At 40.9% G+C, this 27,941-nt stretch overlaps 1 protein-coding gene across 1 annotated transcript in view; it reads right to left on the reverse strand.

The window, feature by feature from the left end:
* Window positions 1–9,557: 9,557 nt before the first annotated feature.
* Window positions 9,558–27,941, reverse strand: part of PXYLP1 (2-phosphoxylose phosphatase 1) — a 117,286-nt gene continuing 98,902 nt past the window's right edge. Inside the window, exons 5-6 of the mRNA XM_084639314.1 lie at window positions 16,090–16,229; window positions 9,558–12,121 (exon numbers count right to left, since the gene is read on the reverse strand). Coding sequence (XP_084495440.1) covers window positions 11,190–12,121; window positions 16,090–16,229 — 1,072 coding nt within the window. The 3' untranslated portion in view covers window positions 9,558–11,189. The remainder of the gene's footprint in view (window positions 12,122–16,089; window positions 16,230–27,941) is intronic.

Raw genomic sequence — 27,941 nt, forward strand, 5'->3', positions numbered from 1 at the left:
CCACCTCACACTATCATAACTCTCCATGCAAGAGCGGGAAATAAGAAAATTAAATGGAAAGCAAAAACAGAACAAAAATTGGCAGTAAGGCTTCATTTTAAAAGCAAAAATAGCCAAGGGTGTATTCTGTACCAGCTCTCCGACAAAAGCTGCACAAATACTACTAAATGCTTAGAGGCTCTTTCTAATTTCAAAAACTATGACCAAGTGAATGCCTAGGGCCAGGGAGATAGGATAGTTATTATAGGTAGATTTTTCATATTGTCTAAGTGACATAGGATTCTAAGTCACTTCTGAAAATGGGTCTTACAGACCCTTTTGAAAATAGAAAAGGAGTACTTGTGGCACCTTAGAGACTAACCAATTTATTTGAGCATGAGCTTTCGTGAGCTACAGCTCACTTCATCAGATGCATGCTGTGGAAACTGCAGCAGACTTTATATATACACAGAGAATATGAAAAAATACCTCCTCCCACCCCATTGTCCAGCTGGTAATAGCTTATCTAAAGTGATCATCAGGTGGGCCATTTCCAGCACAAATCCAGGTTTTCTCACCCTCCACCCCCCCCCACAAATTCACTCTCCTGCTGGTGATAGCCCATCCAAAGTGACAACTCTTTACACAATGTGCATGATAATAAAGTTGGGCCATTTCCTGCACAAATCCAGGTTCTCTCACCCCCCTCCCAAAAAACCACACACACAAACTCACTATCCTGCTGGTAATAGCTCATTCAAAGTGACCATTCTCCAAGTTTAAATCCAAGTTAAACCAGAACATCTGGGGGGGGGGGAGGAAAAAACAAGAGGAAATAGGCTACCTCTTGTTTTTTCCTACCCCCCCCCCCAAGATGTTCAGGTTTAACTTGGATTTAAACTTGGAGAATGGTCACTTTGAATGAGCTATTACCAGCAGGATAGTGAGTTTGTGTGTGTGGTTTTTTGGGAGGGGGGTGAGAGAACCTGGATTTGTGCAGGAAATGGCCCAACTTTATTATCATGCACATTGTGTAAAGAGTTGTCACTTTGGATGGGCTATCACCAGCAGGAGAGTGAATTTGTGTGGGGGGGGTGGGGGTGAGAAAACCTGGATTTGTGCTGGAAATGGCCCAACCTGATGATCACTTTAGATAAGCTATTACCAGCTGGACAATGGGGTGGGAGGAGGTATTTTTTCATATTCTCTGTGTATATATAAAGTCTGCTGCAGTTTCCACAGCATGCATCTGATGAAGTGAGCTGTAGCTCACGAAAGCTCATGCTCAAATAAATTGGTTAGTCTCTAAGGTGCCACAAGTACTCCTTTTCTTTTTGCGAATACAGATTAACACGGCTGTTACTCTGAAACCTTTTGAAAATGTTACCCTATGTCTCTATATTCATCTCCAAATAAAGTGAAATTTACCGCATACACATCTCTGAACAACATACACTGTTTGAGTTTCTGGGTGAAGCGCTAGTAATTGACAGTGGCAATTGCAATCTTCAGGATGTAAATATCCAATTCTTATGTAATTATAAAGTGAACAAAAGTTTCCAGCATAGCTGAATATGAGTGGCAAGTAAAATGCTCCCTGTATCTACCTGCAAAACCTAAAATAAGGGCCACTTCTAAGACGCAAGCCCCTGCCTTACACTTTAAAATATCCCTGAGGTTTCCAGTACTGTACAATTTCATTCAGACTTTAAAGACCAACCTTCTACTTGACAGCTGATTTTTGCTAGCTCATTGGGTGGTCCCTTAAGACAGGACACCGTAGAGTGTAAAAGCCTAGTGGGATCTATCAGGATGAAAGATGCTATTTACCCATAATTTCTAATTATCCATCTCTATGAAATGTAAACAAAACTGAAAATGCTCAGCAGAAGTTTGCAGGATGCTGCCTGGGCTACACATGCATATTAACGCCACATGAAATAATCACAGATTCAGAAGAATGATGTACTGTAGATGTTAATGTAGTGACTGGAATTAACTGCAGAAAACTGACAGTGTCTGCACTAACAGAACAGGCATTCCCTAAAATGCCAGCAGCAATTCATTGTGGACGTGCATAAGAGATTGCATTTAATTGCACTACTAAAAAATCTATTGCCAAGGCTGACCATGGAGAAGAGGTGGCCATTTCTTTTTGATTTGTTGGAAGTGCTCTAGAACAGAGGTGGGCAAACTATGGCCCATGGGCCACTTCTGGCCTGCGGGACCCTCCTGCCTGCCCCCTGAGTTCCTGGCCTGGGAGGCTAGCCTCCGGCCCCTCCCCCACTTTTTCCCCTCCCCCGCAGCCTCAACTCACTGCGCCGCCAGCACAATGCTCTGGGCAGCGGGGCTCTTGCTGCATGGTGGCGTGGCTGGCTCCAGCTGGGCGGCATGGCAGCCTGTCCTGGTGCTCTGGGCAATTTGCTTGTAGCGCTGCCAGCCACCGGTGTTCCATGGCAGTAAGGGGACAGGGAGGGTTGGATAGAGGGCAGGGGAGTTTAAGGTGGTGGTCAGGGGCAGGGATGGTCAGAGGGCGGGGAATAAGGGGGTTGAATGGGGGCAGGGATCCTGGGGGCAGTCAGGAAGGAAAGGGGGGTTCGATGGGGCGGTGGGGGGCAGTCAGGGGCAGGGGGGCTGGGGGTGGTCAGGGGACAGGGAGCGGGGGGGGAAGGTGGATGGAGGTAGTCAGGGGACAGTGAGGGTTGGATGTGGCAGGAGTCCCGGGGGGTTGTCAGGGGGTGAGAAGCAGGGGGGGGTCAGATGGGGGCGGGGGCCGGGCCACACCTGGCTGTTTGGGGAGGGACAGCCTCCCCTAACCGGCCCTCCATACAATTTCAGAAACCTGATGTGGCTCTCAGGCCAAAAAGTTTGCCCGCCCCTGCTTTAGAAGCAATAAAATCTAAAAGGTCCAGGTGGCATTTCAATGAGCGTGATGCAATAGTTAGAGCAGGTCACCAGGAGCTGGATTCTTGGTTCACCATCTGGCCCCATCATTTACAGTGGGAAAGGCTCTTAACATCTGTGCCTCAGTTTACTCACTGTAAAATAGGTACAATACTGCACACCTACCTCAGGGTCAAGGAGGGGGGATTATGAATTTGGCAGCCTCCAGTCAAGCATGATACTAAATTACCTTCTATCTTCATCATTTTTAATGGGTACTGAAGGCACTCAGCAGCAACACATGAATGACCCCTAAGGATAAAGTATTATTAGGTTTCAGTTGCCTTAAAAGACAGTCTAAGCAATTCCTCACAGCCTTTTTCTGTGCAGCTCTGGATGTTAACTATAGCAGAGGCCAAGCAGTGTCTAGGCCAGGGCCCATTTCCAAGGCAATGGCTGAAGTGTCCCGACACTGGCTATGCAACCCACAACAGTGTGTCATATCTTAGCCACTTTAAAACTGATGCCAGAAAGCACAAAGTGGGATGGCTCCTTTTATGGGCATGAAGGAGAAAAGGAGACGAGATCAAATCACAAATGAAAAATAGCACCCCACCCTCCCCCAAGAGCGTCAGGGAAACATCAATGGTGTTTGTCTTCTAGCACATACCACAATGCACTGACCACGGAACTTCATTTATTTTGTAATTTACTACTTGTGAAAAGAGTGGGATTGAGCACATGGGAAAACAAAGCCCTCTCTTTATTCACAGCCCAGAGACAATATGGCAATCCAAGCTTCCTCACACTGCCCCGGCAGCCTTAATCTTGTTCTGAAAGGACAACTTCTTTGGCTGAGAGAGGGTTCACACACTCACTATGTTCAGTTCTTGGCTGCTCTGTTGATACTGCTGATTCACCTCACATAGCTACCAAGAGCCACCAGATGGTAACAACCATATAATACCAACAACCTGGGCTTGGTTCAGTATGGAAAGCTAAATGCACTATCTCCTGTTACCATGCCTTGAGCCCTCCAGTTCCTACTCCGTGTTTTAGTTTTTAATAGTACAGTGTGACAATCTGCTTTCCTCCTTCCTCCCCAAACAGCTGACACATATATACACTTGGTGATTCTTTATCTGGTACCTTTGCTGCCTGTTGCAGTTATTATATAGCACCAGCCTTAATGCTGGGTTACTGGAACAGCCTTGGCAGTCCCTCACTTTTCCTGAGAACTCTTTCCCCTCCAGAGTCCACTATGACCTAGGTGGGAAAGCAGCTGGGGCTAGGGACACCAAGCTGAGCTCTCTTCAGCCTCCTCTAGTTCCCTCCTCAGAGCTCTACTAACCCTTTTTCAGTTAGCCCCCCTCTCGGAGCAAGTCTATCCAGGTCTTCTGTCTGCCCTCCAACTCCCTTACCATTCCCAGGTCTCCCGCTCTTGAGACCCACTCTCCCACTATCACCTTGGTCAATCCTCCGCTGAAGCTCTGCCCCCTCTGATGAATGTCACTGCTGGTGATGTCACCAGTCTCAGCAGTTCTTCCACAGTGTATCGACAGAGTATGTCTAGTGTGAAATTCAATTACTCCTGTTCTATAATCTTCTTGATGTATGTTACTGCCAGTTTGTTAATTAGTAGTTCAGTTTGAGACACAAATAATGTGCTAAAAAATAAGTTGGTTTGCAAGACAGGCAAATAACCATCCCTTTCCATTTATTACACTATCACCATCTCTCCTGCTAACACAACCCCTGCATTTAATCCATCACCAGAAAGTTGAGAAATAGATACAGACGATTGGATACCATCATGAATCTACCATTCAGCGTTGCACTCATCCCAGTGTATTTTGAGCAATATCTCCCAGACGGAGGGACTAACACTAGAGCTGTGCAAAAGGAAGGACTTTTTTCCCCCAAGCCATTGTGCAAAAGACATGTAAGTTATAGGCAGTTTCACATGGAAAAATTAAAATTCCCTTGGGCTGTTTTTCACATCAAATCACACAAAAAATAGTTTTGTAAAACAGGAAGGCAACACAAAGGGGTGACCTATCTGTACATATGCAAAAATATAGTATTTATTTTTCTGTTAGGATTTCTCACCTTCCCATATCCATGCCCATTTTCAGTCTTACTTCTCTGTATTTGCACAGTGCAAATTCCCTCTGCTTGCTGTCCCATTTCTCATCCTCGCATTTCATCATTAGGTTTTTCCTCAAACTCTCCTGAATGCAAAGCCAATTATGCGAGGGCTCAAGCCAATCCATTTGATCATTACAGTGTTCAAGTGGGTTTAAAATACGGGAAAGGAAGTTAACCCGTTCTAGTATCCTTAGTCATTTCACAAATGACACTGTATAAAAGGGAAGAATGGGAAATAACCTGCCCTGTTTCTGCCATGAAAATGCAAGAAGAGTATGAGTCTGAGAATCACGCAGCACTCACAACCCCACCTGTAGCCAATGGGAATGGTAGGTGAACTCAGCACCTGAACCAGGACCTAAGTTTTATTTAAACTAACAGGATGATTTCAGGATAGCAAGAATTTTTTTTTAAGCTTCGTTGTAAAGTGTCACCTGTTTTTACTTCTATGCTGTCCATTTGATTAAACCCATAGCCATTCAGTGAAGCTTTCCCGGTTTGTATATCTAATCTAATCATCCAGGAAGCAAAATTATGGTCGTGTACCAAATATAAATCCACTCTCAACTGTCAATTGGACAATGAATGATGCAAAACTTTTCGATCTAGTCATGAAAGTCATGAATGAAATTTAATAGCTTGCCTGGCTCATCATTTCCTCTCCATAGAAGGGTCAGTGGTGTGAACACAACTAAGCCATGAAATGGCCGATTTTTTTTAAGCCCCTTAAGTGGTGGATGTACAATACCACTTTGTGCACAAACATTCCACCCTTTTGAATGGATGTTCAAAATGGAAGAAAAAGTGCTGCTGGGACATGGGCATATTCTACCAACAGTAAAGAGTTTTGTGAGTGCTGGAGGGGGTAAGTCTCATTTTACTTACAAACCTTGAAAGAATATTGACTGCGGAACTTGCGGCATAGTTCAGTTACCACAATTAGTTCTGCCTGATCTAATTCCTAATGACTTCCATGGGAATTGGGTTGGACCCTAAAAGCCCGTGGCTTCAAAAAGGTGACAATCTGATTTTCCCGAACTATGCAATTTTTTTTTCTAATCAGCTGATTTTTTTCATTTTAGTGCCTCTGCTCACTCCCTCTGTGTCCAGGTCAGATGGCAGAGGTGACTATCCTGACATCAAGCTAGCTTTACGGCTCTAGAACCGATGTCTCTAGGAATATATTACAGTTAATAGTATAAACATTAAGTATGCCTCCCAACTCCCCTGTGAGGGAGCTGGCTCAGATCATCTGTTCCATTTGGGCTTCTCTCCGTATTTTTAACATAAAGGAAACTTGGCCATCTTGGTTTGTAGAGCACCGTTCCTCCAGTAGATCCAGATTCCGAGGTTCTTTTCAGAGTAAACAATGGAAAACATGAGAGTGGCACATTCACTGGCAGTCTTTACAGACAGGCTAGTGAAAGAATGTGGATGGAGACCAAACCACTGTTCCAGATTAGCACTGAGGCATTTTTGTGGGCCACGTGGGGAAGCTTGTGATGCTGGTGTCTAGTAACAGAAAGCTTCAGTACACAGAGTTGTCATTCCTCTTCTTCTCATGAGCCCCAATTTACTCTGCTTCTCTCCTTCTCACCCACAAACAGCCCTAATTCTCTCTCTTTTTCAGTAAGTTTGTTTACAATGCTGCAAAGATACTAGTTTTAGTCTGAATTCTGGAAAAGTTCCAGTAGTAGCAAAACCCTTAAATGAATTTCCTGTAAGTTTAAAATACTCGAAACCTTTAAAGATGCAGTGAATGGTTTTCTCCTGAAGGGAAAAAAAAAAAGCACTTAGCTTTTAAACTTGACATAACCTTTACTTTTCTATAAAAATCACATATACAGCACCGTAACAGAGTATCCTAGAACAGCAATACATGGAAACCGCTAAAGATCTCCCCCTCCCCCACCCCCTTTTTTACCCTAATGCACGCATAGCCAGAGTGGTACAAACTGAGATGCCGAAAATGCTAGAAACGAAAACCACTATTAAGGCCCTTGCCCCCTTTTTCATTATTTCTTAGCATTTTGCTATGTCCTAGTCATGCAGTTCTTTTCGTAAGCATTTCTTTTGGCCTTTATATAAAGCTGAAGGATCAAATTACACCTCCATTTATATGGAATGCCCCTGGTCCTTTTCATGATACTCTGCAAATCCATTGGCACTGAACCCACATTGTGAGTAATCAACATTAGTTCAGCTCATGCCTTTGTAGTAATTAAAGATACCAGGCTGGAAGTTTTGAGAGCACCATTCTAAGCAATGAGCTCTAAGTGCTGCTCTGTCCCTGTTCTTTGACCTTCTTAAAGAGATCGTTCTATGAAGAGAGTGTTGGTGCCCATTATTTCCTTGTCTGAAACTATGTTGCCTTAGATAAATGAGTTGCTGTGTATTTCTTGTTCCATCAATATCCTGTGCAGCCATACAAGGCCAGCCGTGAGAGAAAAAGCGGCATGGAAATGGAGTTTGAGGGAGGAGAGGAGGCTGTGGGTGAAGAGGGCTGTCGGGAAACAAAGAAATGCTTTTCATCAGTAACAGAGGTTCAAGTTGCCTCTGGACATTGACACTCATTGAAGTGGCACCTCCATTGCCTTGGGTGCAATGCAAAGCAGTGTCTGTGGGGGCTGCACACCTGCACCCTCTACTGGAGGCAAGCGTTCCACACCTCAGTCTGCCTAAGGAAGTGCAGCTGTTTACCTTCCTCGCCATAGGCTCTTCCACAGAGCCCCTTTTACAGTTTTGCATCTAGTGTAAGGTGTTACATTTGACTGGAAACGACAAACGTTTTCCTTAATTACTTTGAGCCTTCACAGGCTTGTCTCATACTGAGACCACTCTGATTGGTGAACCCCTAAAAGGCACAGACTGAGACTCTAGAGGGCTGGGGCCCCATATAGTGCCCATAATGGCCGCTGTCAGCACTCACAATCACTCACACAGGCTAAACTATCAGCCCGATTTCTCCTTGGGTACCCAATTCCAAGCAGGGCTCAAGTGCAAGGTCTGTGATATCTTTGTCCTCTGAGAACAGGACCAAGAAGCCCATGAAACCTTCCATCTTGGCTAATCTTCACCCAGAGGCCTGGAGAATAGCACCAAAAGCTAATTTCATAGACCTGTGGGCCTGCCACCTCCACATTCACCTGTGACATCATTTTACCTCCTGACACGAGGAATCCACTCTTGTACCCACCCCAACACACGACACTGACACCATACCATAGAGCCATCATATCTCAGAGCAGATGCTTCCTGTGAAGAAAAAACAAAAGAAAACCCCACTGTGGTACCCAGGACACACCTAATAAAAGAAAGAAACAGACACTTTTCCCAAGATGATCCTCTGGAACAGACCTCTGTGGTGCACCTGGACGCAGCAAAGGCACCAGGAAGCACCAGTCTCATGACTGAAAATGTACAGAGGTCCTGCGATGGGCAGCACTTACTGGTGGTGCTGCATAGGGGTTTGGTGGTTGGGTCACAACTCAGTCCTGTCTCCAGCATCCCCTGCTGGTGGTCACTCCCGGCACTGTGACAATCTCCTTTCTGGTAGTATGTGACTCGGCCCGCCGGACACATTGCCAGTTGAGTCAGCCCCCTTCCAGGGGGTTAACAGAATGCAACAAAATATATATCTAATTTTCCCACAAACAAAAGTCTTCAGCTCACATCCAGGCCTCTGTATCGGGGTTTACCATGTTTCTATCCCCCCTTATCTCCAGGGAGAAGGGGTTTGTACCCTTTCGCAGGAAAGGGGTTGGTAAGGGAGCCTAGGCCTTCCCCTCTCCACTGGGTTCCAGCCCAGGATCCTATGACAGGTAGCAATATCAAACACCAAGGAGTGCTTCAGGGCTGTCTCTCTGGGCTACTCCCTACCACTGGCCCTCCCAATCCAAAAGCCTCAGAAATGGTTCACCAGAAGATGGAGTGAATGGTTCCCTAGTCCTAGGGAAAGACTAGTCCCACCTCTAGGGCCTGCTACCGCTACTGCTACCATTTGCAGCCCCCTCTCCCCTGCAGCCAGGGCTCCAGCTATGCCCTTGCTCAGGAGCGCCGACATAGGTCTCTCCTCCTATCCTGCCTGCTCCTCTTCTGAGCTGTCTGGCTATCTTTTAAGGTCCTCCTCCAGCTGCAGCAAGCTCTGCAGATATGGTGTAGAGGAGCCACTTGGGCCCAGAATGCTCCTTAACGCCTACCCCAGTGTGTGGTTTATATATCCCATTACAGGCCGTCTAACAGCAGCAGCTTATCAGCCTGAAGAATTTATTGCAGCAGCCCTTTGTAGAGTGACTTAGGGAGTTCAATGCCTACTTTAGAGAAGCTGATCATTTTCAATAAGTTTTTTAAAAAGTTTGCTTAAAGTGAGCTAAATCTCTCAACTTGATGCACTCTGTACCCTTCCCAACCCACCAGAAGAACCATTTAAATTTGCCACATATACAGACGGAGAGGAACCTTTCCTGTGGTTACACACTCCTAATGCAACATAAAAGACCAAAGATTTATACCTTTATTTCTCTTTAAGACCTTACAATGTGTTTATTAGCCCCCCAACTCAGAAACAGTTTAAGGAGGCAGAAAAAAAATTAAATGCAGTGACAGCAAAAATCATCAATGAAGCAAACAACAGTTTGCAAGATAAATTTTAAAAACTGGGTATAGTAAAGAAAAGCAAGAATTATATTGAACTCAAAGCACATGAAAGTGTACAAATATTACCCAAAACTTTATTTATAGAAATGTATTCAAATGCAGCATTTGAAAATGAGAGAGAGAGAGACTGGAATGCTGATCAAGTTAGAGAACCTCATGTTCACTTACATTTTCTTTGATTAACTAGCACCATTAAGTCACAAACCACAAACTAAATCATAATTATTTCTAGACATGTAAAAAACTCCACCATTATAAAATGCAATACTCTAGTCATGAAAATCTTTTTCAAACATTTGTATTAAAAACTGGATCTGAATTAACTACTTGTAAGAGATGAAAGTAGTTCAAAAATGAAGTTTTCATACCTACTATGGTGGCCTAAGGTAAATCATCCATAAAAGCAGGTTGTTCCTAAGTCTGTTGATCCTGATCAAGGGAAAGCATCTACAAAATCAGCTTTTCACAGCCGTTTGCAAACCAAGCAGGTAAGAGAAATTTAGTCCGCTATACATACACACCATACAGTATGTACCAGACTGGTCTTATAAAATAACATTGTCCTAGTCTATAAATATACTAATTGGACTACAAAATTTCTGAGCGTTTAGTCAAGCTGTCTTTCTGCCTCACACAGCCACTGCATCAGACTGAAACGCATCGGTTTATACGACAGGCTATCAGCATGAATACAATTACTAATAGGAAAGATCAAAAAAATTTACCATAAGACTGACCGATTTAGTGTTCTAATTTCCCCCTCACGTTTAACTGTAATATTAGCATTGACTTATCTGTTTCTAGTGACAGTCACACAACCTTAACATTTCTGGATTGTGTTCAAACTATTTATGAAAGTGCTGAAAGTGCAATCAAAGAAGAGAAGTTTATATCCATTCATTCAGTACACCTACCTGAGGGACAAGTTTTCAGAAGGCTGTGTGCAAAAAAGCATGCATACATTTGTGCATGCTCAAACACATGCGTGTATTTCTGCCAACTTGTTCCCTAATATTTCTGGCTAAGGGAAGGATGTTCCTGTCACAGGATTTCTTTAGCAAGACTATAATACAGATGGTTGGAATTCATAAATACTTTTGATCCAGTGTGCTCCTTATGTATTAAAACTATTATGATAATATGATGGGAAAACACCATTTTGTTTATAAATGGTAACTTGCAATGTCCAAATACTGCCCTGGAATACAGAAGAACTAAACCTATACTCTCAAACATTTTCAAGCAATGTCCAGTTTACAGTAGCACACTTAATTTATCAATTAATTAAAGATAATTTAGCAAATGTGTTCAAATGCATAATAAAATAACCTAGCAAATTATTTTCTACTCCAGAACATCTAGAAATGTCTTCTGATGAAAATAAAACTATATTAAAATCTGTTTCAAGCAATATTTTGTACTTTAATGTACAAGAATTTGAAAACCCAAAAGGTGAACTCCACCAATACAGATCTTGTGTCAATACACAAATTAAAATTTCTCTCTCTCCTCAACACCCCCCTTTAAAATGGTCTCCTGCGACATGCATCATAATAATTAGTGCTATTAAAAACTGAAAACATGCCCCTTTTGACAAAATGAACAAACTTTTCTAGAGGACACATGGGCTTCCTGGAATGCATGTTATGCTCCCAGCAAAATGAGGTCTGGAATGTGACATCAAACCCATTATACAGGATGCGGATAAAGTGTTCTCTGGGTTTTTTCTCATCCTGCCACAACTCAAAGACTAATCTGGCTGCAAATCTTGGAAACCTGGCTTCTGTAATGCCCAAGGCACTGAGAACAGGTGACAAGGTGACATCATGAGCTGAGTAAAGGACAAATAATTCTTCTTTCTTGCCGTCTGCAATGCGCTGCATCCGGTTAACAGTCTGATTAAGGAGAGGATGAACGGCCAGCAGTGCATACCAGAAATAAAGTTTCTTTTCCTGTCTCTCTCTCTCATCCTCTAACTGATGTGTCTTAATTACCTTAAAGTGTTCAATGTCAATGCAGCCATTTTTAGTACAAGGGAAACTGACATTGTGGCAAAAATGGCACAACATAGAATCTATTGGGTTAGAAGCTCTTAATTGCCTAGTGGGAATGCCGACTATTTTTGCCATATCCACATATGTTCTCTCCAAATGGCTGTTTTTCACCCTTAAGCTATACTGGCGGCGTTGCTCCTCTTCTAGGTAATGATTTCTCATTGGGCAATCACAGCTCCCAGAACAAAAGATAGTGCTCCACTGATGTTTTATGTTAATTTTCTTCCAATCAAAATCTGGAAGGAAGGTATATAGAAGTGCTAGCCCACTCTGCAGGGTTCGACTTTTTCCTGTTGTCTCCAAGTAGAGATGCTTTGCTGTCCAATCACTTGATAGCAGTTTATGTTTCTTTATATAAATTTCCCGTAATAGCTGTCCATTATGTAAGTGCTGTACAACACCTAGGAGAGATTTAAAAAATCCTGTTACCAGTGTCCGGAAAAACGGGTTATAGGAAATGTCTAGAACTTTGACATTTCTGGAAAATGACATTAGCAGTTTTCTAACATGTGCACAAATTAGTTAAAAAAATGTTGATCTTTCCCAGGAATCAAATTTCACTTAAGCTTGGCTATTATCCCGGAAGATTTCACAAAGTATGCAAATTATATATATTTCTAAATCTGAAATATAGGTTAGCTCTGTATACTCTTCAGTGCAGAAACAGCCAGTTCTATAACTTTTTATAATAAAGCAGCTCATTCATGAGTAGTACTGGATTTAGAACTTTAAAATAATTGAACAGGAAAGTCAGTCTGATGATCTATGAAAAATACTATGTAGTTTATAAAATGGATCCACATTCAGAGATCAACTCAGTTTCCAGGACAAATCTGTTAACACGGTGCAGCTTGCACACATAAACAGCCATACAGTTTCAGAACAGCCCTTAAGAAGTGCATACCACAAACCCAGAATGGGTTAGGGGAGTGTAAGCCGGTGTGCAGACTTTCAAACTAGGGAAAAAGAAAAGGAGTACTTGTGGCACCTTAGAGACTAACCAATTTATTTGAGCATGAGCTTTCGTGAGCTACAGCTCACTTCATCAGATGCTGTAGCTCACGAAAGCTCATGCTCAAATAAATTGGTTAGTCTCTAAGGTGCCACAAGTACTCCTTTTCTTTTTGCGAATACAGACTAACACAGCTGTTACTCTGAAACTAGGGAAAGGAAATCAAGTCCCAACTACCGGCCTCTTCACATTCTTTCTTCAGAACTTGCTGTATTTCCAAACAAAAATTCAAAGCCCGTACAAATCAGCTCAAACTACATACTACCCTCCACATCTCAGGCCTTTACAGCTTCAAACGGCTGGGAAGGGAGAAGTCCCACCCTTCCTCTACAGTAAGTTCCTTTGCAATAGACTCCCCTTTCCTTTATAACCCTGTCCAGCACAGCCAAGTAACAGTCAAGAACTCAAGTTACCTTTTGCATGCCAGAGCATCTTAACATGTCACAAGAAGCGTCAGTCCTGGATACTAACTGACCCACACAGCCGATGTATGAGTCCTGGGATGGGGTAAAGTTAGATTTAAGACTGATGTATAGGTTACCCTGCTGCATGGCAGAAATCCTGGGATAGCTTTGCAGATTCCTCAGGAGGGGTGGTATTGCAGGGGCTGAGGCCAGTCTCGCTCAGTGACTTTGATGCCCATGAGGAGGAGGATTCTTTTGATTTGACTCTGGAATTTATGGTTATGGTGACAGCCACAGGGCCACCCCAGCTGGTTTCTGGTTTTACAAATCTAGCTGGCCACAATATGGATCTAGTGCTAGGAATGGGCTGCAGAAGTTATGATTACGCTCTCAGCATGGACTGGCCATTGTTTCAATGATCCACTCCAAGGTGATTGTTGAGATCTGACAGGCTCCAGAAGGTTGAGGGAACTTACTGTGTTATGACTGACCATCATCAAAAGTCTGATCAGTGGAACACTATAGCTGGTGCTTCCTCAGTACAGAAGGGAGGCAACTGCTGGCATTCTCCACGGAGGCTCTTCAACTCTACAATGTGTTTACCACCCTTTTTGGCCAGAGCCCAGATTTCTCCTTCCAGATATTTTGCATAGAACTCCATTATTCATAGGCATTTGGGGAAGAGATAGAATGGCGGCTGCTAATTAAGGTATAATGATGTTATAGGGCAGGAATGAAGAATGTGCAGGTGGTCCACAGTGTATTCCTGGGCGAATTTTGTGCCACTGCATAAAGCAGAATTTTGAAGAAATTAATGTTGTGCATGCAGAATTTCCTTTTTTCTCCCCATAGAAATGGACTGCAGAGATGTTGGCTGCCACTAGGAACCACTGGACCTGGCAGAGCTCAGCTCCCAAACAGAAGACAAAGCTAGAGGAAGGGGGCAGGAACTGGAGGGTTCCCAGCACACCCTGAAGGAAAGAAGCAGCAGCACACAGGAAACTCTGTGCAAGCCTGGGACCCAGCATCAGGCTGTTTCTCCCTCTGGATCCCTGGGCTCTGGGAAGGCAGGCTCTGTGTCTGACTGATCTGGAGTGGGGGGATGCAGCTGGCCACTGGGGAGTGGGGTAGGGCTAGGGGTTGAGTGTCTGGGCTTGGGGGTGGGAGGTGGGGGGGGTACAGCTGGCCTCTGGGGGGAGAGGAGGTGTGAGTACCTTGGCTGGGGCAGGGCCCATGGCTGGGCTCTGGGGGAAAGTGGGTATGTGAGTGTGTAACCCCCTGGCTGGGCTCGGGGCCAGGGGGCGGGGCAGAGAAGCAGGAACTGGATTGCCATAGGGGTTTCTTTAACTCTACTCCTGGGGGAATTTTTGTGTGTCTGAATTGTTACAGAAAAACTTGCTGACAGGTATTTTGAAATAAATTAACAAAATAATTGAAACTGGCGTGAGTTATTTTGACAAATAAAATTTGCAGAATTTTGCAATGCTGTGCGCAAAATTTTTAATTTTTTGGCACCGAATTCCCCCCGGAGTAACAGTGGATATGAATGGTTCAGTATTGTTTTAAATATTGTAAAGAGAGTCCAGAGCACGGAGGTGTGTGCTGATAGTATGTTTTTTTAAATCCAAAATAAATCCATATAAGAAATCTAACAACAACAAAATTAATTCCTTGCTCACAACCACATTTCAACCCAACTGTGTTAAGACTCCTTTCCCTAGGTTTACAGATAGGGATTTTTGTTTGTTTTATAAGGGCTTTTGTTAATTTTGGAGGAAAATATTTGGACAGCAAATAAAAATAAACGAAGAAACAGGGACTGTAGTTTATACACAACAGGTGCTATGCGTTGATCAGAATTGATAATACACATAAAATACACAAATACATTTAAGGACCGAGTCCAACAAGTTTTCATATATCATGTGATAATTACATTTCATTTTTATTATAATATTGAGGATAATGTATCTGGTTGACCTAAACCATAACATAGTTTTACAAATAGGAAATGCATGATGGTGCAATAGAAAGGTTTTTTTAGAATAAATGAGGGACAGAATGTTACTCATGAGGAGTGAAGCCATGACAGAATTAAGCAAATAATCCCCATTTGCTACCAATGAAAGCTGTACACCACATAAAACCATGATGTGTCCTATACACGTCATATTTTAGAGCCAAGCTAGTTCAGGAATGTTTTAGAATTGTTAAACTATTTATTGCAATTTCCTTTTAATCCCATCATCTGTAAAGTTCGGCTCCCTTAATATCAATTTAATCCAACTGAACAGAACTCAGAGAAAGAAAGAAAAATAAACTCATACATTAAAAGCCCCTCATACAATCTAAAATAGCGTTTCCATTTCCTTACCAACAAGGGCCACAATTTGACATCTGCTCTCTCAGGATGTCCCTGGGCTAGAAGCAGCAACTTCATCACAGGGGAAAATTGGCAATTAAATCTTGCCAATCGTTTCTAAATTTGATGGATCATAAGATATTGAACTGTAAGCCAGCTACCAACTCAGCATTAATTATTCCCCCTGGATGTTGGACTAATGTACATTTTTAGGGGATGCAGAGAGGAATTCCATGTTTGGGAGAGAAGGGAAAAGGAAATAAGGTTGATTTTTTTTTTAAATGGCAACTATTTGCCGTTCTGAGGTTTAACATGTTAGAACTAGTCCCAACAGTGATGCATTAGTAGGCTGAATGTAGGCAAGGTATGAGACACTATCATGACTGTGTGTGGTATATTAAGCTTTTTACATGGCCATATCCCATCTACACTGGGACTGGAAACAAAGTTAGCTGGCAGAATAATTTTTCAACATGGTTCTACTTAATACACATTGAATTCCTATCTAAACAGGGAGATAGAGCCCTGGAAATGGACTATGTTTTGTTGGAGACCGAGAAGAAAGTAAATAAACGTGCTACAGGACCTTACCTGTCTGTGTAAGTTCTCCCATTTCACACAAAGGATGACTGGGGTAACGAGGCAGGCTGCCCAGGGTGCCATCCATTTGTGCTTCAGAGCCTTGGGACATATGCCTAACAAAAGCTTCAAGATGAGGGTGAGACGGCTTCCTGAAGAGGTAAATCAAAACATGAACACTCCCGTAAGTGCATGCAAAAATAGCTCAGAAAAGTGAAGAGTTCTAATTATGTCAGTTCCCGCAATCTCATGATAAGGGGATATTTCCTGTGGAGAAAACATCTGCTCTTGGTCAGGGCTTTCCTTAAAAAATCCAGCCACAAAGCTGTGCACTAATATTAAAGAACTGGTGAGGACAAAATATAGGACTTTAATGTGTCCGAATGTCCAACAAGAATATAAAAAAAATCAATAAAAGTTAACTCCATCTGGGGTCACATTCTTCAGTTTAGTAACTTTTGCGGTTACTTGCACCAATATCATTATAACAATATTGGGAAAAATCCCTTGTGTGGAGGGATTTTTTTTTTCAGAACCAGAAAGACTACTCCATTTCAACAGCATGGTCTGTAGCCACACAAGCTTGGTTTGTGATTTTGTCAGGTCTGATAATCTAAACAGGGCTGACTGGGTCAGTATTTAGATGGGAGATCTTCAGGGAATTCTTAGGTACTATAGTGCAGGAAGTGCTGTTGGCACTGTAGTAAATCATGCTTTGCTCTGAGTCCAAATTACATTTCTACTTGGGTTCTTAAAGGGTGCTGTGCCATTGCTGGAACTGTCTTTAAATGAGAAGTAAAAGCAACATCCTAACTTCTCCTGACCATTAAAAATACCATGGTGCTTTTTGTAAGAGTAGAAGAATTAACCCACATGACCTGGCCAAATTAGTAGATAATTCATGGGTAACTACCCACCTGCAAATTCACCTTCAGCTTTAATTGAAGCTTTTACAAAATAGTAAAGTGTTAGTCTACACCACCTTGCAAGAGTGCTTTTAAAAAACTATCCTTGTACATACTTTACATGACCTTACAGCTAAATTTTCATTTATATTGTAGCAGCACCCAAAAAGCCTAATTGAATTGGGGCCCTTTGTGCAAGGCACGGTACAGACACATGAGAAGACATACATCCTAACACTCTTGAGTTGACCATTATGGATGAGGCCAAAACAAACCAAGCAGTGTCATAGTAAGATTGAGGGGAAATATTCACAGAAAACTCAGTATTTTACCCAGGCAGGCAAACAGACAATGAACATCAAATATCCTCCATAATCTCTCTCTAATCTCTGTCTAGCAGCAGAGTGTGAGAGTGAGTTAGTTCGTATAAATTGTCAATGTTAGTGGCAATATCTAAATTACGTATTCACAATTTAATAGAGTGACTAAAAGTCATTTTTTATGATCAAATATCCCTGCAAAGATACCCTGATGCCTTGATTTATATACATGGAGTATGTATTCCACTACTAATAAAACTTTGTACTTCCAAGCCTTTCAAAGTGAATGAAACATTCATGAATTTTCCCCAAGACAAGTATTTTCATTTTACAGACAGAAAAACTGAGCAGCACAAAGCTTAAGTAAGTTGCCCCTGGACATGCAGTCATAACACGGACAAGGATCAATATTTAAACGTTACCCCAACAAACAACATTGTTTCAACAAATAATTTCAGTCATGTGGAAAGTAAAAATTTGGCTTCCCTGCTACTACAAACAAGAAACATATATCTAGCTCTGAAGTAGTAAGGCCTTGGCTGTTGCTCCATTTCAACCTTTTGCAATGTCTCGGGATATAGGCACACCTAGGAACTTTCAGTGCCACTAAAATCTCTCATGCTTTGAAGCTTCCAAGGTGTCCTTGGCACTGTGGCATGTAACTAAATGGACAGCTCTATGAGAATGAAACAGAGGGGCAGCAGTATGGAGCAAGGAGGTTGATAGATCCTGGCCTTTCCTTCTCATCAGTGAAGATGGCTGTAACAGAAAGATGGTTAACCCCATCCTAAAGTTACACCCCATCAGGAGGATATGTCTACTCCACAGCTGTTCCTTTGGCCTTTCACTGAGACAGCTGGGGAAGCAGTGTGTTTATTTTAAGAAATTAAAACAAATACACCTGCAGTAATAGTAACTGACTGCAAACATTCTCTTATCATACAAGTGTCATGGATACAAATGTCATGGATATAAGCAAAAAGTATCTGAAATTAACACAACAACAGTTCAAATTAATGGAAGATGTGTCTAAATCCCCTAAACTGCTTTGAAAATCTCAACCAAGGTGATTCCATACCACAACATGAACTCTTATATTATTGATATTGGTGGGTTACTGAAGGAGATATTTGAAGATTAAGCAAGATAATAATAATAATAAAAAAAATTAGAGGAGAGAAGCAAAGGAATAGACTGATTTTTCTGTGTCTGGGTAGGAACTTAAAACTCCCAAAAGTGTAAGTTCAAATTCCATGACAGGACTATATCACATATGTACATGTTAAGTCATATATTTACCACATGCAGAAATTAAAAATATGGAACACACACCCAAGCTTTGAAAATCATAACAATGGTGTGTTTGCATTCTCATGTTCCATTACATACAAGATAGACTTCTAAAAGGCTCTACTTTTTCATCTAGTCCAGTGTCATTGCATTTCCCCCCATTCCCTCCAACTCCTACTCCCGATTCCTATCCCAACTATTCCAGCTCTAGACAGCTCACTTAACCATGGAAATCCAAGACTGTTGACATTTCCTTGATATGGCTTTTAGCTATCAATGAGATATAGCCACCCATTTCTTAATATTGCTTAGAAACAATTAATTTGACTAGGATTTTGGTTTTAAGCAGAACTGACTTTGACTTTATAAAGAGAAATTCTTAAAGGGTCTCTAGTACTTTTATGGAGAAGTTTATATAGAACTATTGAAAGAGAGAGAGAGAGAGAGAGAGAGAGAGACACACACCTCTACACCCTACTGACTTTTGCCACAGCAATATAGCAAACTGATATGAAAACAGAAAAGGAGTACTTGTGGCACCTTAGAGACTAACCAATTTATTTGAGCATAAGCTTTCGTGAGCTACAGCTCACTTCATCGGATGCATCAATGATGAAGTGAGCTGTAGCTCACGAAAGCTTATGCTCAAATAAATTGATTAGTCTCTAAGGTGCCACAAGTACTCCTTTTCTTTTTGCGAATACAGACTAACATGGCTGTTACTCTGGAACCTGATATGAAAACTCGTGTCTAGGAACATTATGCTTTTCTCTGAAAGTTATCTGAACCACTAGAGGGTGCCACAACACCATCTGAATAAAAGCATTCCGAAACAAGAAATCTGGCGTCAGATTTTTCTCAATATAAAGGCAACAGTGCTCACGTGGGATCTTCCTAGATGCGTTCCAAGGGAGTAGATGTCTTTTGTTAACAAGAATGGATCTAGCATGAAAATACAGTAATTGCATTAGCTCTCAGGCAAATCAGTTCCCTCAACTGGGATCAAAATGCCCCTTTCTTTTTTGTTTGCAGTTTTAAATCGATTCCCAAAACCACAGTGTGTATTATATTTTTCTTTATAAAGGAATTAGAAAAAAGTTGTTTGTACATTACTGTAACTATGTAAGCGGAAAATCATTAAGGAATGACAAACTGTGAGAAAAGAAGAAGGGCATAAAGAAAAAAAGTTTAAATTTTACAGTATTAATACAGGTTTCAGAGTAGCAGCTGTGTTAGTCTGTATCAGCAAAAAGAACAGGAGTACTGGTGGAACCTTAGAGACTAACCAATTTATTTGAGCATAAGCTTTCGTGAGCTACAAGTCACTTCATCGGATGCATGTACAGTTTGGAAGGAAAACAAATTAATTTATAGGATTTTAGCAAATTCAATGCTGTTTCCAGATTTTGGAAATTTTTATGTACGTCAAATGAAGTGCAGTGTTAGGAAAGTACAGGCCATAAAAAGTGTCCTTTATTTCTAGATCACTTCAGGTTTCCTGTTATACCAACTTTGGCCACGTACCACAGAGCTTAATCCTGTTCTAAATATGGAACTTGCACTAAACTTTTTGTAGATTTATTTATTTGACATGTCTCAGGAACAAGAAGCTAAAATGAAAGAAATACATTTAAAGAAAATTATTTCGTATGTAATCCTTCTGCCGACAGGTTTGTACAAAATTTGAAGGCTAGAACATCACCACAATTTGGGGGGGAGGGGGGGAGAAGGGGAGGCGGGCTAAAACTTTTGTGGTCTTTTAATAAACTTTATCCTGCATAAACTGCCATTTGTAATTTTCTCCCAGCAATGCTCCCCTTTAACGAAATTTCCAGCTCTTTTGTTAAGCTCTTCAAACAACATAATAGTGTGACCATTGCAAGAGCTGCTCTACTACTTACTCTGCTGCTTCTGTTATATCACCTGTCATTCTAGTGGGCTAAAACCTTCAATGGTGAAACTGTTAGGGATTTTTTGATGGAAACCACATAGCAAAGAATAGCTCTCAAATCAGTGTTATTACTGGTACAATGCAGAGGGAGCAATACACAGAATACTAGGACAGAACAACTAATATCCAGGACTTAATAGCAACCTTTGCATATCAATGAATTACAATACATGAAACAGATATATTAAGTTATTTAATTTTTAGGTTTTTTTTTTTTAAACATACAAGCATACACCCACAGAAATCAGTAGAGAAGATTACTTGATTGGATTTCCTATTCTGAAAGCTGGATTTCAGACCTGGAAAGCTTTCTGGTTGCTTCCTATAATTTCAGAAAAGTGGAGAAGCAATCCAGACATGATGGAGATTTTTTGCCTGAATGGGACATTTCAGACTAAAATGTGTTTCTGCCTTCTATCCTTATTGTAAAACTCCAGTATGAAACAAAAACAAAAAAGTATTCTAGTGGTTTTACTGTGGTAAGTTTCTATATAAGAGCAAACAGAATTCCGCAAGTAGTGTTGAAAAGCAATCCTTGCAGTAGTATTTAAACTGGTAGTTGACAAATTCCTTTTTCCCAAAGATTTTTTTATTTAGATTACCAATCTTACTGTTGAATCAGCCAATTTACAGATGCCACAGGAGATGGAGTATCTAGGCAACACGGCTAAGACTGCTTGGACTGCTTCTGAGCAGGAAGCAAAGAAAATGACTCAGTTGTGTAGTTGAAAAGATTAAACCCTCAGAGAAATTTGTAAAATTTAATTTCCATAAAATCACAGAAGACTCAAAGTGCAATAAAAGGGACTCATTGTGTAATTTGACTGACTTCTTTATTATTGTATCAGAGCATTACAAACAGCAGTTGGGGAATCAGGAGTTAATACAGCAGCTATTTCAAATCAATTCAGTCCAAAATTTGTTTTTAAATTGTCAGCAAGTACATTGTGAGATTCATCAGCTGTTACCATCTAACTTTTTCTGATCATGGACATTTATTTTCTAGTTATTAGTTGAATGACTTATTTGTAGGTTTGCTTTTTTAATTATGTTTTTATTGCTGTAAAATAAAACAACAAAATACAAGAATTTATTTCCCTTTAACAATAACACGTGCTTGCTTTTTTCATGTTACTTCCTGTTATCAATGCACTATAGTACACTTGTGTTAGATACAGATCTATATTGGGATAACAAACCATTTGCCAGTTTTATTTTCTGGCTTTCATGCATTAGCACCAATGTGGAAGAATGTTTAAATCCAAACAAACATTCTTTTTTTAAAAGTCATTAAAAGCATTTATATTAGATCCTTTAGAATCCTTTTTAGAAAAAAATAATTGTATGCCAAAACTATGACACCGTTCCATTCATGTTATATTGCTATTGCTATGCACTAAGAAAAGTATATTGTGGAACTACATGAAAAGGAACCATATATACACCAATGCCAAAAACTTAACTGACTCATTGTGAAATGAAATTGTCCTTCTGTTGGGTTAGATCTAAAAATCTGGAGATATTTTAGCTGCTTTGATGAGAAATGAACCATAACTTCCGTTTTGTGGTTTAAATTGTTAACTAGTTGGATGCCTCTGAATGTGTAGAGCACGCTGGGAAATCCCTATTTCTGGTATCTTTATTTTAAAAAAAAATCCTAAACTGCAACAAATACAGAACCAAGAGGAGCCATGTTGTAGAATTTGGGTCCAGTTTGCCATGGAGTACATAGTGTGGGGAGGGGACACACACACACACACACACACAAAAACATGGTTTTAGGTATATACATGTTTTTCCCACATGCATGAAATGTGATTTATGCACAAAAGGTCGTGTTAAGTCCTCAACAATCTGGGCACACATTCTGCAGCAAGGCCCCTTGCTTCTGTGACACTCTGTGGCAACAGCTTGGAAATTCTGCTGCAGTTATTTAAAATTTTTTAAATGGAGGTTTTTACTGATTCTGGGAACTCAAATCAGTACATGGAAATTGTCAGGGAATTAGCTGGAACTTTTGCCACTGAGAAAGGTATTGCTCTTAGTACACCAGAAGACCTGGGAGGTCATTCAGGATCATACAGCAAACTCATTAAGCTGGATATGTTCATTCAAATGCTGAGCATAAAAACAAATCAACGCAAGACTTCAGAGTTAAAACAGGGAGATGGACAGATCATGCACCTCAGACCTACTGTTTGAGGCTGACTCAGGAAAACAACACTGTCAGTGCATCCAATTTACATCTGGAAGATTTTCTTCACAACCATCATGGCTAGAACCTTTTTTTGATTAATAATTCAGATCACATTCTGTCGCACAATTGTATTCTTGCTATAAGTAGGCTGCATATTTTAAAATATTCTTTTACCACACAATGTGGACTAAACTGAATAGAAAATTTTTTGTTTTGTTTTCTTTCAAATCATCATGACTACTTATGACATTTGGCAAACCACTATGCTCCACATGTCTGTTTTAGTGAGGTTAAAAAAAAAGAAAAAGACATTGGAATCCACAAGTCATTTGAGACTAAACTTCCATGAAAACTACAAGGTCAAACTGAGTAATAAAATGATGGAGTACAGCATTTATTAGTGAAACTGACTTTAAAAATCTTATCTTGACAAGAAAATACATGTTTATTTTTTAATAATTTAAATATTTGTAAATATTCATAAATAGAATAAATAATATAGCTTCCCCCAACATGCAACATGCTAAAGACAAACAGAAGACAAGCTGTCAGACCATGATTAAAGGAAAACTGCACTGTAATATGATATTTTAATCATTGTGTCCAATTACTCAGTCACGTTTTAAAATGCGTCTTAAATATAGCAAGAAAGAAAAGTTAAATGAATAGTTAATGAAATAGGAAGCTGCCAATTTGACCGACTAAAGATGTACACAAGAACGCAGCGAGGTGCACCCTCTCTGTTAAATCTTTCTCTGACAAGGTGCTGTGTTCACGGAACAGGAATCTGTGCTCTGAAAGACATCTGCACACCTCAGGAGAGAACCTGTGGAAGTGTGTGAGGATACCCAGGAAAAGGGATTCCTCGCCTTCACATGTCCACAAGAAAGTGGAACTTGCTGAAACAATGTGAGCAAATTTCCCATTCTGTGTACTGATTGGAGTTACTGAAGTCAGGCTAGAGCCAGACAGACGTGCTCCAGAAGATGAGAAGTGGACAGGTTCTCTCATCCTATGAGCACCGAGCATCAGAACCCAGATCACACCACTGGTTTACTAGGAGAGATAGTGCCTGCTGTCGTGTTTCTATCTGACATCTCCCTCAATAGGTCCTACTGATTTGTCACGCTTTTGGTCACACATGGCTCAGATCCTTCTCCCTCTCACTCCTGTGGGGAATTCTGTGCCACAATTAATAAACGTGGATATTTTAAATATTTTGTGCAGAAAAAAACTTCTGCTGGAAATTTATTGCAGTTCCACCTTTTTCCCAGGAGAGGGCACTGTGATGATAGAACAGAGCAGCCTCAACAGAAAATAACTTTGGCTGGAAAGTTGCTGCAGTTCTGCCTTTTGTCCACCAGAGGGCACTGTGGTGATAAAACAGAGCAGAAGCTCCAGATCAGCTAGGGAAGAGAAAGAACCTGCCTTCTTTACAGTGCCTGTCAGCCACGTCAGGAGACAGGGGCTATGGGGAGACAGACAGTATGGGGCTGCTGGGGGGTGGGCAGACAGGGGCTCATAAGGGCTAGTTGGGGAGGACAGACTGGGGATGGTACTGAATGGGAGTAAAGGCGAAAGGCCACAGGGGGATAGGAGGTTCAGGGCCACATGGTGATGGGGGAGGGGGTTCAGGGCCAGATTGGGACAGGAGATGGGTGAGTGGGGGCACAGAGACACATGGGGACAGCGGGAGGGGGTGCGGGGCCATATAGGGACGGGGTTATTGAGTGGGGACAAGGAGAGAGGGTGAAGAGCCACATAGGGATGGCAGGAGTGGGTGTCTGAGTGGGGGTGAAAGGACACATGTGGACAGGGGGTGCAAGGACACATGGTGGTGCGGGGACACATGGGGATAGGGGCAGATGTGCCTGACTAAATGGGAGAGGCCAGGCGTCAGGCAGGATCTTTATGGGGGAAGCTCCTTAATAATCCCTCCCCACCCCTCAAAACACCTGTTCCATACATTTCCCACCTATACCCAACAACCCTCCAATTTCACACTCAAGCTCCTTCCCAGAAATTACTTCCCTTTCCCTCAGCTCCTCCGTTACCCCATAACTCCCCTAAGCCTTTGCACTGCTTCTGAGGGGTGTGGGAAATATGGTTCTGTACCATAGTTTAAATGAATTATTATCAGAGTTCTGTGTTAATATGCCTAATAAGGAATCTATTTTTCAAAAAAAAAAAAAATTCCTGAATCTTTTTGTTGTCTGTATTGTTACAGACATACTTGCTGACAGGTATTTTGAAATAAATGACCCAAAATAACTGAAACTAGCGTGAATATTGTGTTATTTTGACAAATAAAATATGCAAATTTGAAAATATTGTGCACATAATTTTTTGTTGCTGAATTCCCCCAGGAGTATCCCTTTAAACAAGGGGTTCTCAAACTTTATTGCACCAAAACCCACTTTGGACAATAAAAATTACTACACGCCCTCAGGAGGGGAGACAGAAGCCTGAGCCAGCTCGAGTCCCGGTGGAGGGGGTGGGGAGTGGGGGAGGGAGCAAAGCTGAAGTCCAAGAGCTTCAGTCCCAGGCAGGAGGCCTGTAACGTGACTCCCAATGCCCAGGGCTGAACACCTCGGGCTCCGGTCCCAGCAAGTCTAAGCCAGCCACTTTGGGGTCCCGACCCACAGTTTGAGAACCACTGCTTTACACCATCTTATTGTATTTATATTTTAATATATTCTGGCTCACAGTTATACTGAAACTAAATCCAGTTTTTCTAATGCTTACTGAGTTCAGGTGATTTTATAACTCCACAAGGGAATAATACATTTTTATGGAAACCTGATGTCAACTTCTGAGCAGTCAAATAGTTACAGATTGAGGGAATGGATTATTTCCCTCTTTGGAAGACAAATGAATGGCCACAGATATAGGATTAATAAATTATCCTAATCTGCATAAAGAGCTTTGAACAGAAACACAATACAGTTTAGCCGTATTTACTCACTAAACTGCAGCAACTTTCACTTTCTTAGGACAAACTCATGTCACTGGGCATGACTCCCCCAAAATTAGTACTTTTCAGCTTTTGTCAGCCTGTAACTATTTTTGTAGAAGTACTCCACTTTCTAGCCTTGCCATGTACTTCTGCCATGTGGTTTATAGGATGGTAAGTGGGTCAGCCTCTAAATAGGATTTAGTATAATTCTTGACAGCCTCTGCACCTTATTTTGAGAAGACTCAGCTGTTATTTCTTCTGTTAAATTCTCCCAACACTGCACTACCCTTGGAGAGCTACACTGATGACAGCAGCGGAGCATGAATGTAACCAGGACACAGGGACCACTACAGGCCTTCTGGCACTGGTGGGAGTACAGCAGCCTTAAAGACCACAGACCAAATTCCCTGCTACTATAAGCAGATACAGGCCTTCTGAAGTAAATGGCGTTGCACCCACTTGTGTATGAAACATACCCAAAACTCAAATATTGTTACTTAACTTAGTCACATCAATATCTCACAAGCACTTGCCAATTAAACCAGCAAGCTATTAAACTGGAACATTCTTCTGTAATGGTTTTAATCCCTTCTGATTAAATTTTTCAAAATACAATTTTCTAAATACAAAAAATTTTCTAAATATGACTGATGTTCTCTTTTTTTATGCATTTGACACATGATTATCATCAAGTATTTGTTACAGAGGGAGGAAAAACATGATAGAATAGTTACTTTGTTCCTAAAAAATAACTACTACTATGGAAAAATTTGGATCAAAAATATAAAAAATAATTCTTCTCATAGAGAAAAATGTGTTTTTAAGTTCCCTCTGGAAATTTGCACTCTGAATGTTGAAAATAGTAAAAATGTTAACTGAAGTTACAGACAGAAGAAATCTCCAAAGAATTTCATCCATTTTTCTTCTATTCATCCCACATTTTATGTACGTGCCACAATCCGTAATTCACAAAGCTATTTTACATATCTATTAAAAGTCCATCAGGCTGCAGCATAATCTGTGTAATCAATGAATTTAATCAGCAGAATACTAAAATCAAACAAAGAATGGACTGAATCTGAATGGCATACTTATTGGAAAGTAAAGTCCAAGTAGTTTAAACAAATTGAAATATTAGACACCTCAGATTAATTGTTCAATAGCAACAAACCTACAGTTCAAAAAAGTGCCAGTTATATATCTTTTAATATTCTGACTACAAATTTGCCATTAAAAACCAATATAAAGTCATAAAGGAACTCAAGGCTGACAGGCAAAGACACTAAACATCTTCCTGACATTGAAACAATATACCATCCAAAATGATGGTGGCAAAATTAAAATGCCAGTGTTTTTAGCTAAGGGATCCACCTCTGCCAAGCCTTGAAATTATGGCACATGCACTTCAAGCTGTCCCCTTCACTGACTGCTGCACTCTTCTGGCAGGCAGGGTTTTAATTTACAAGAGGATTGTTCTCCGAGAGACAGTGTTTCAGTTTTAGATAAGTTCTCATTTTCAGTGGCTATGAAAGGCGGTCGATACACAGATCTGAAGACTGACATTCTATTAATCCACAAATTAATAACAGGCATGGGCAGACTGCCATGCCTTCCACCTTGCCTAAGTGGGACCAGAGGTAAGAGGACTCTTGAATTGTAAAGCCATTAACTCTCTGACCTGGCCATTCTGCTGAGAATGCCAGCAGGGTTACCAGTCAGTTAAATTTTATGGGTAGTTTTCATGATACAAACTCCTTTCTACTACAATACATACTGAGATCACAGGCAGAATCAAATAGCCATCAAACAGTAATTATTTTCAGTCATTACTGACCTATACCCTTTTCCTACAATCTGATGCATAGTAAAGAACCTTTACATCCATATAGAATCCTGCTAGCACAAAGGGGCTCCACAGAGTAGACTAATTTATATCAGTGATTTAAATCACTGAATTAAATTATGATTTAAATCAGCAAGCAGAAAACCTTGATTTATATAATTAACTTTAATCATGTTTTGTTTTTGTACTTTATATTTTCCTGAAGAAAGCTTGATTTGCATTGATTGGCAAAACACACTGATTCACAAGTAAGCATAACCTTTACATTAAATTTGGTGTTTCTTTTTGCTAATCAGGAAGATATACTACATCTTCACCAATTTATTTAAGAAACTATAGAGCTTAACTTATATTTAGATTTTTAATTTTTATTTTTTTATGTCAGAAAATGGTGAATGGTAC

This window comes from Lepidochelys olivacea, assembly GCF_965140295.1.
Source record: "Lepidochelys olivacea isolate rLepOli2 genome assembly, chromosome: 9".
NCBI lineage: Eukaryota > Metazoa > Chordata > Testudines > Cheloniidae > Lepidochelys > Lepidochelys olivacea.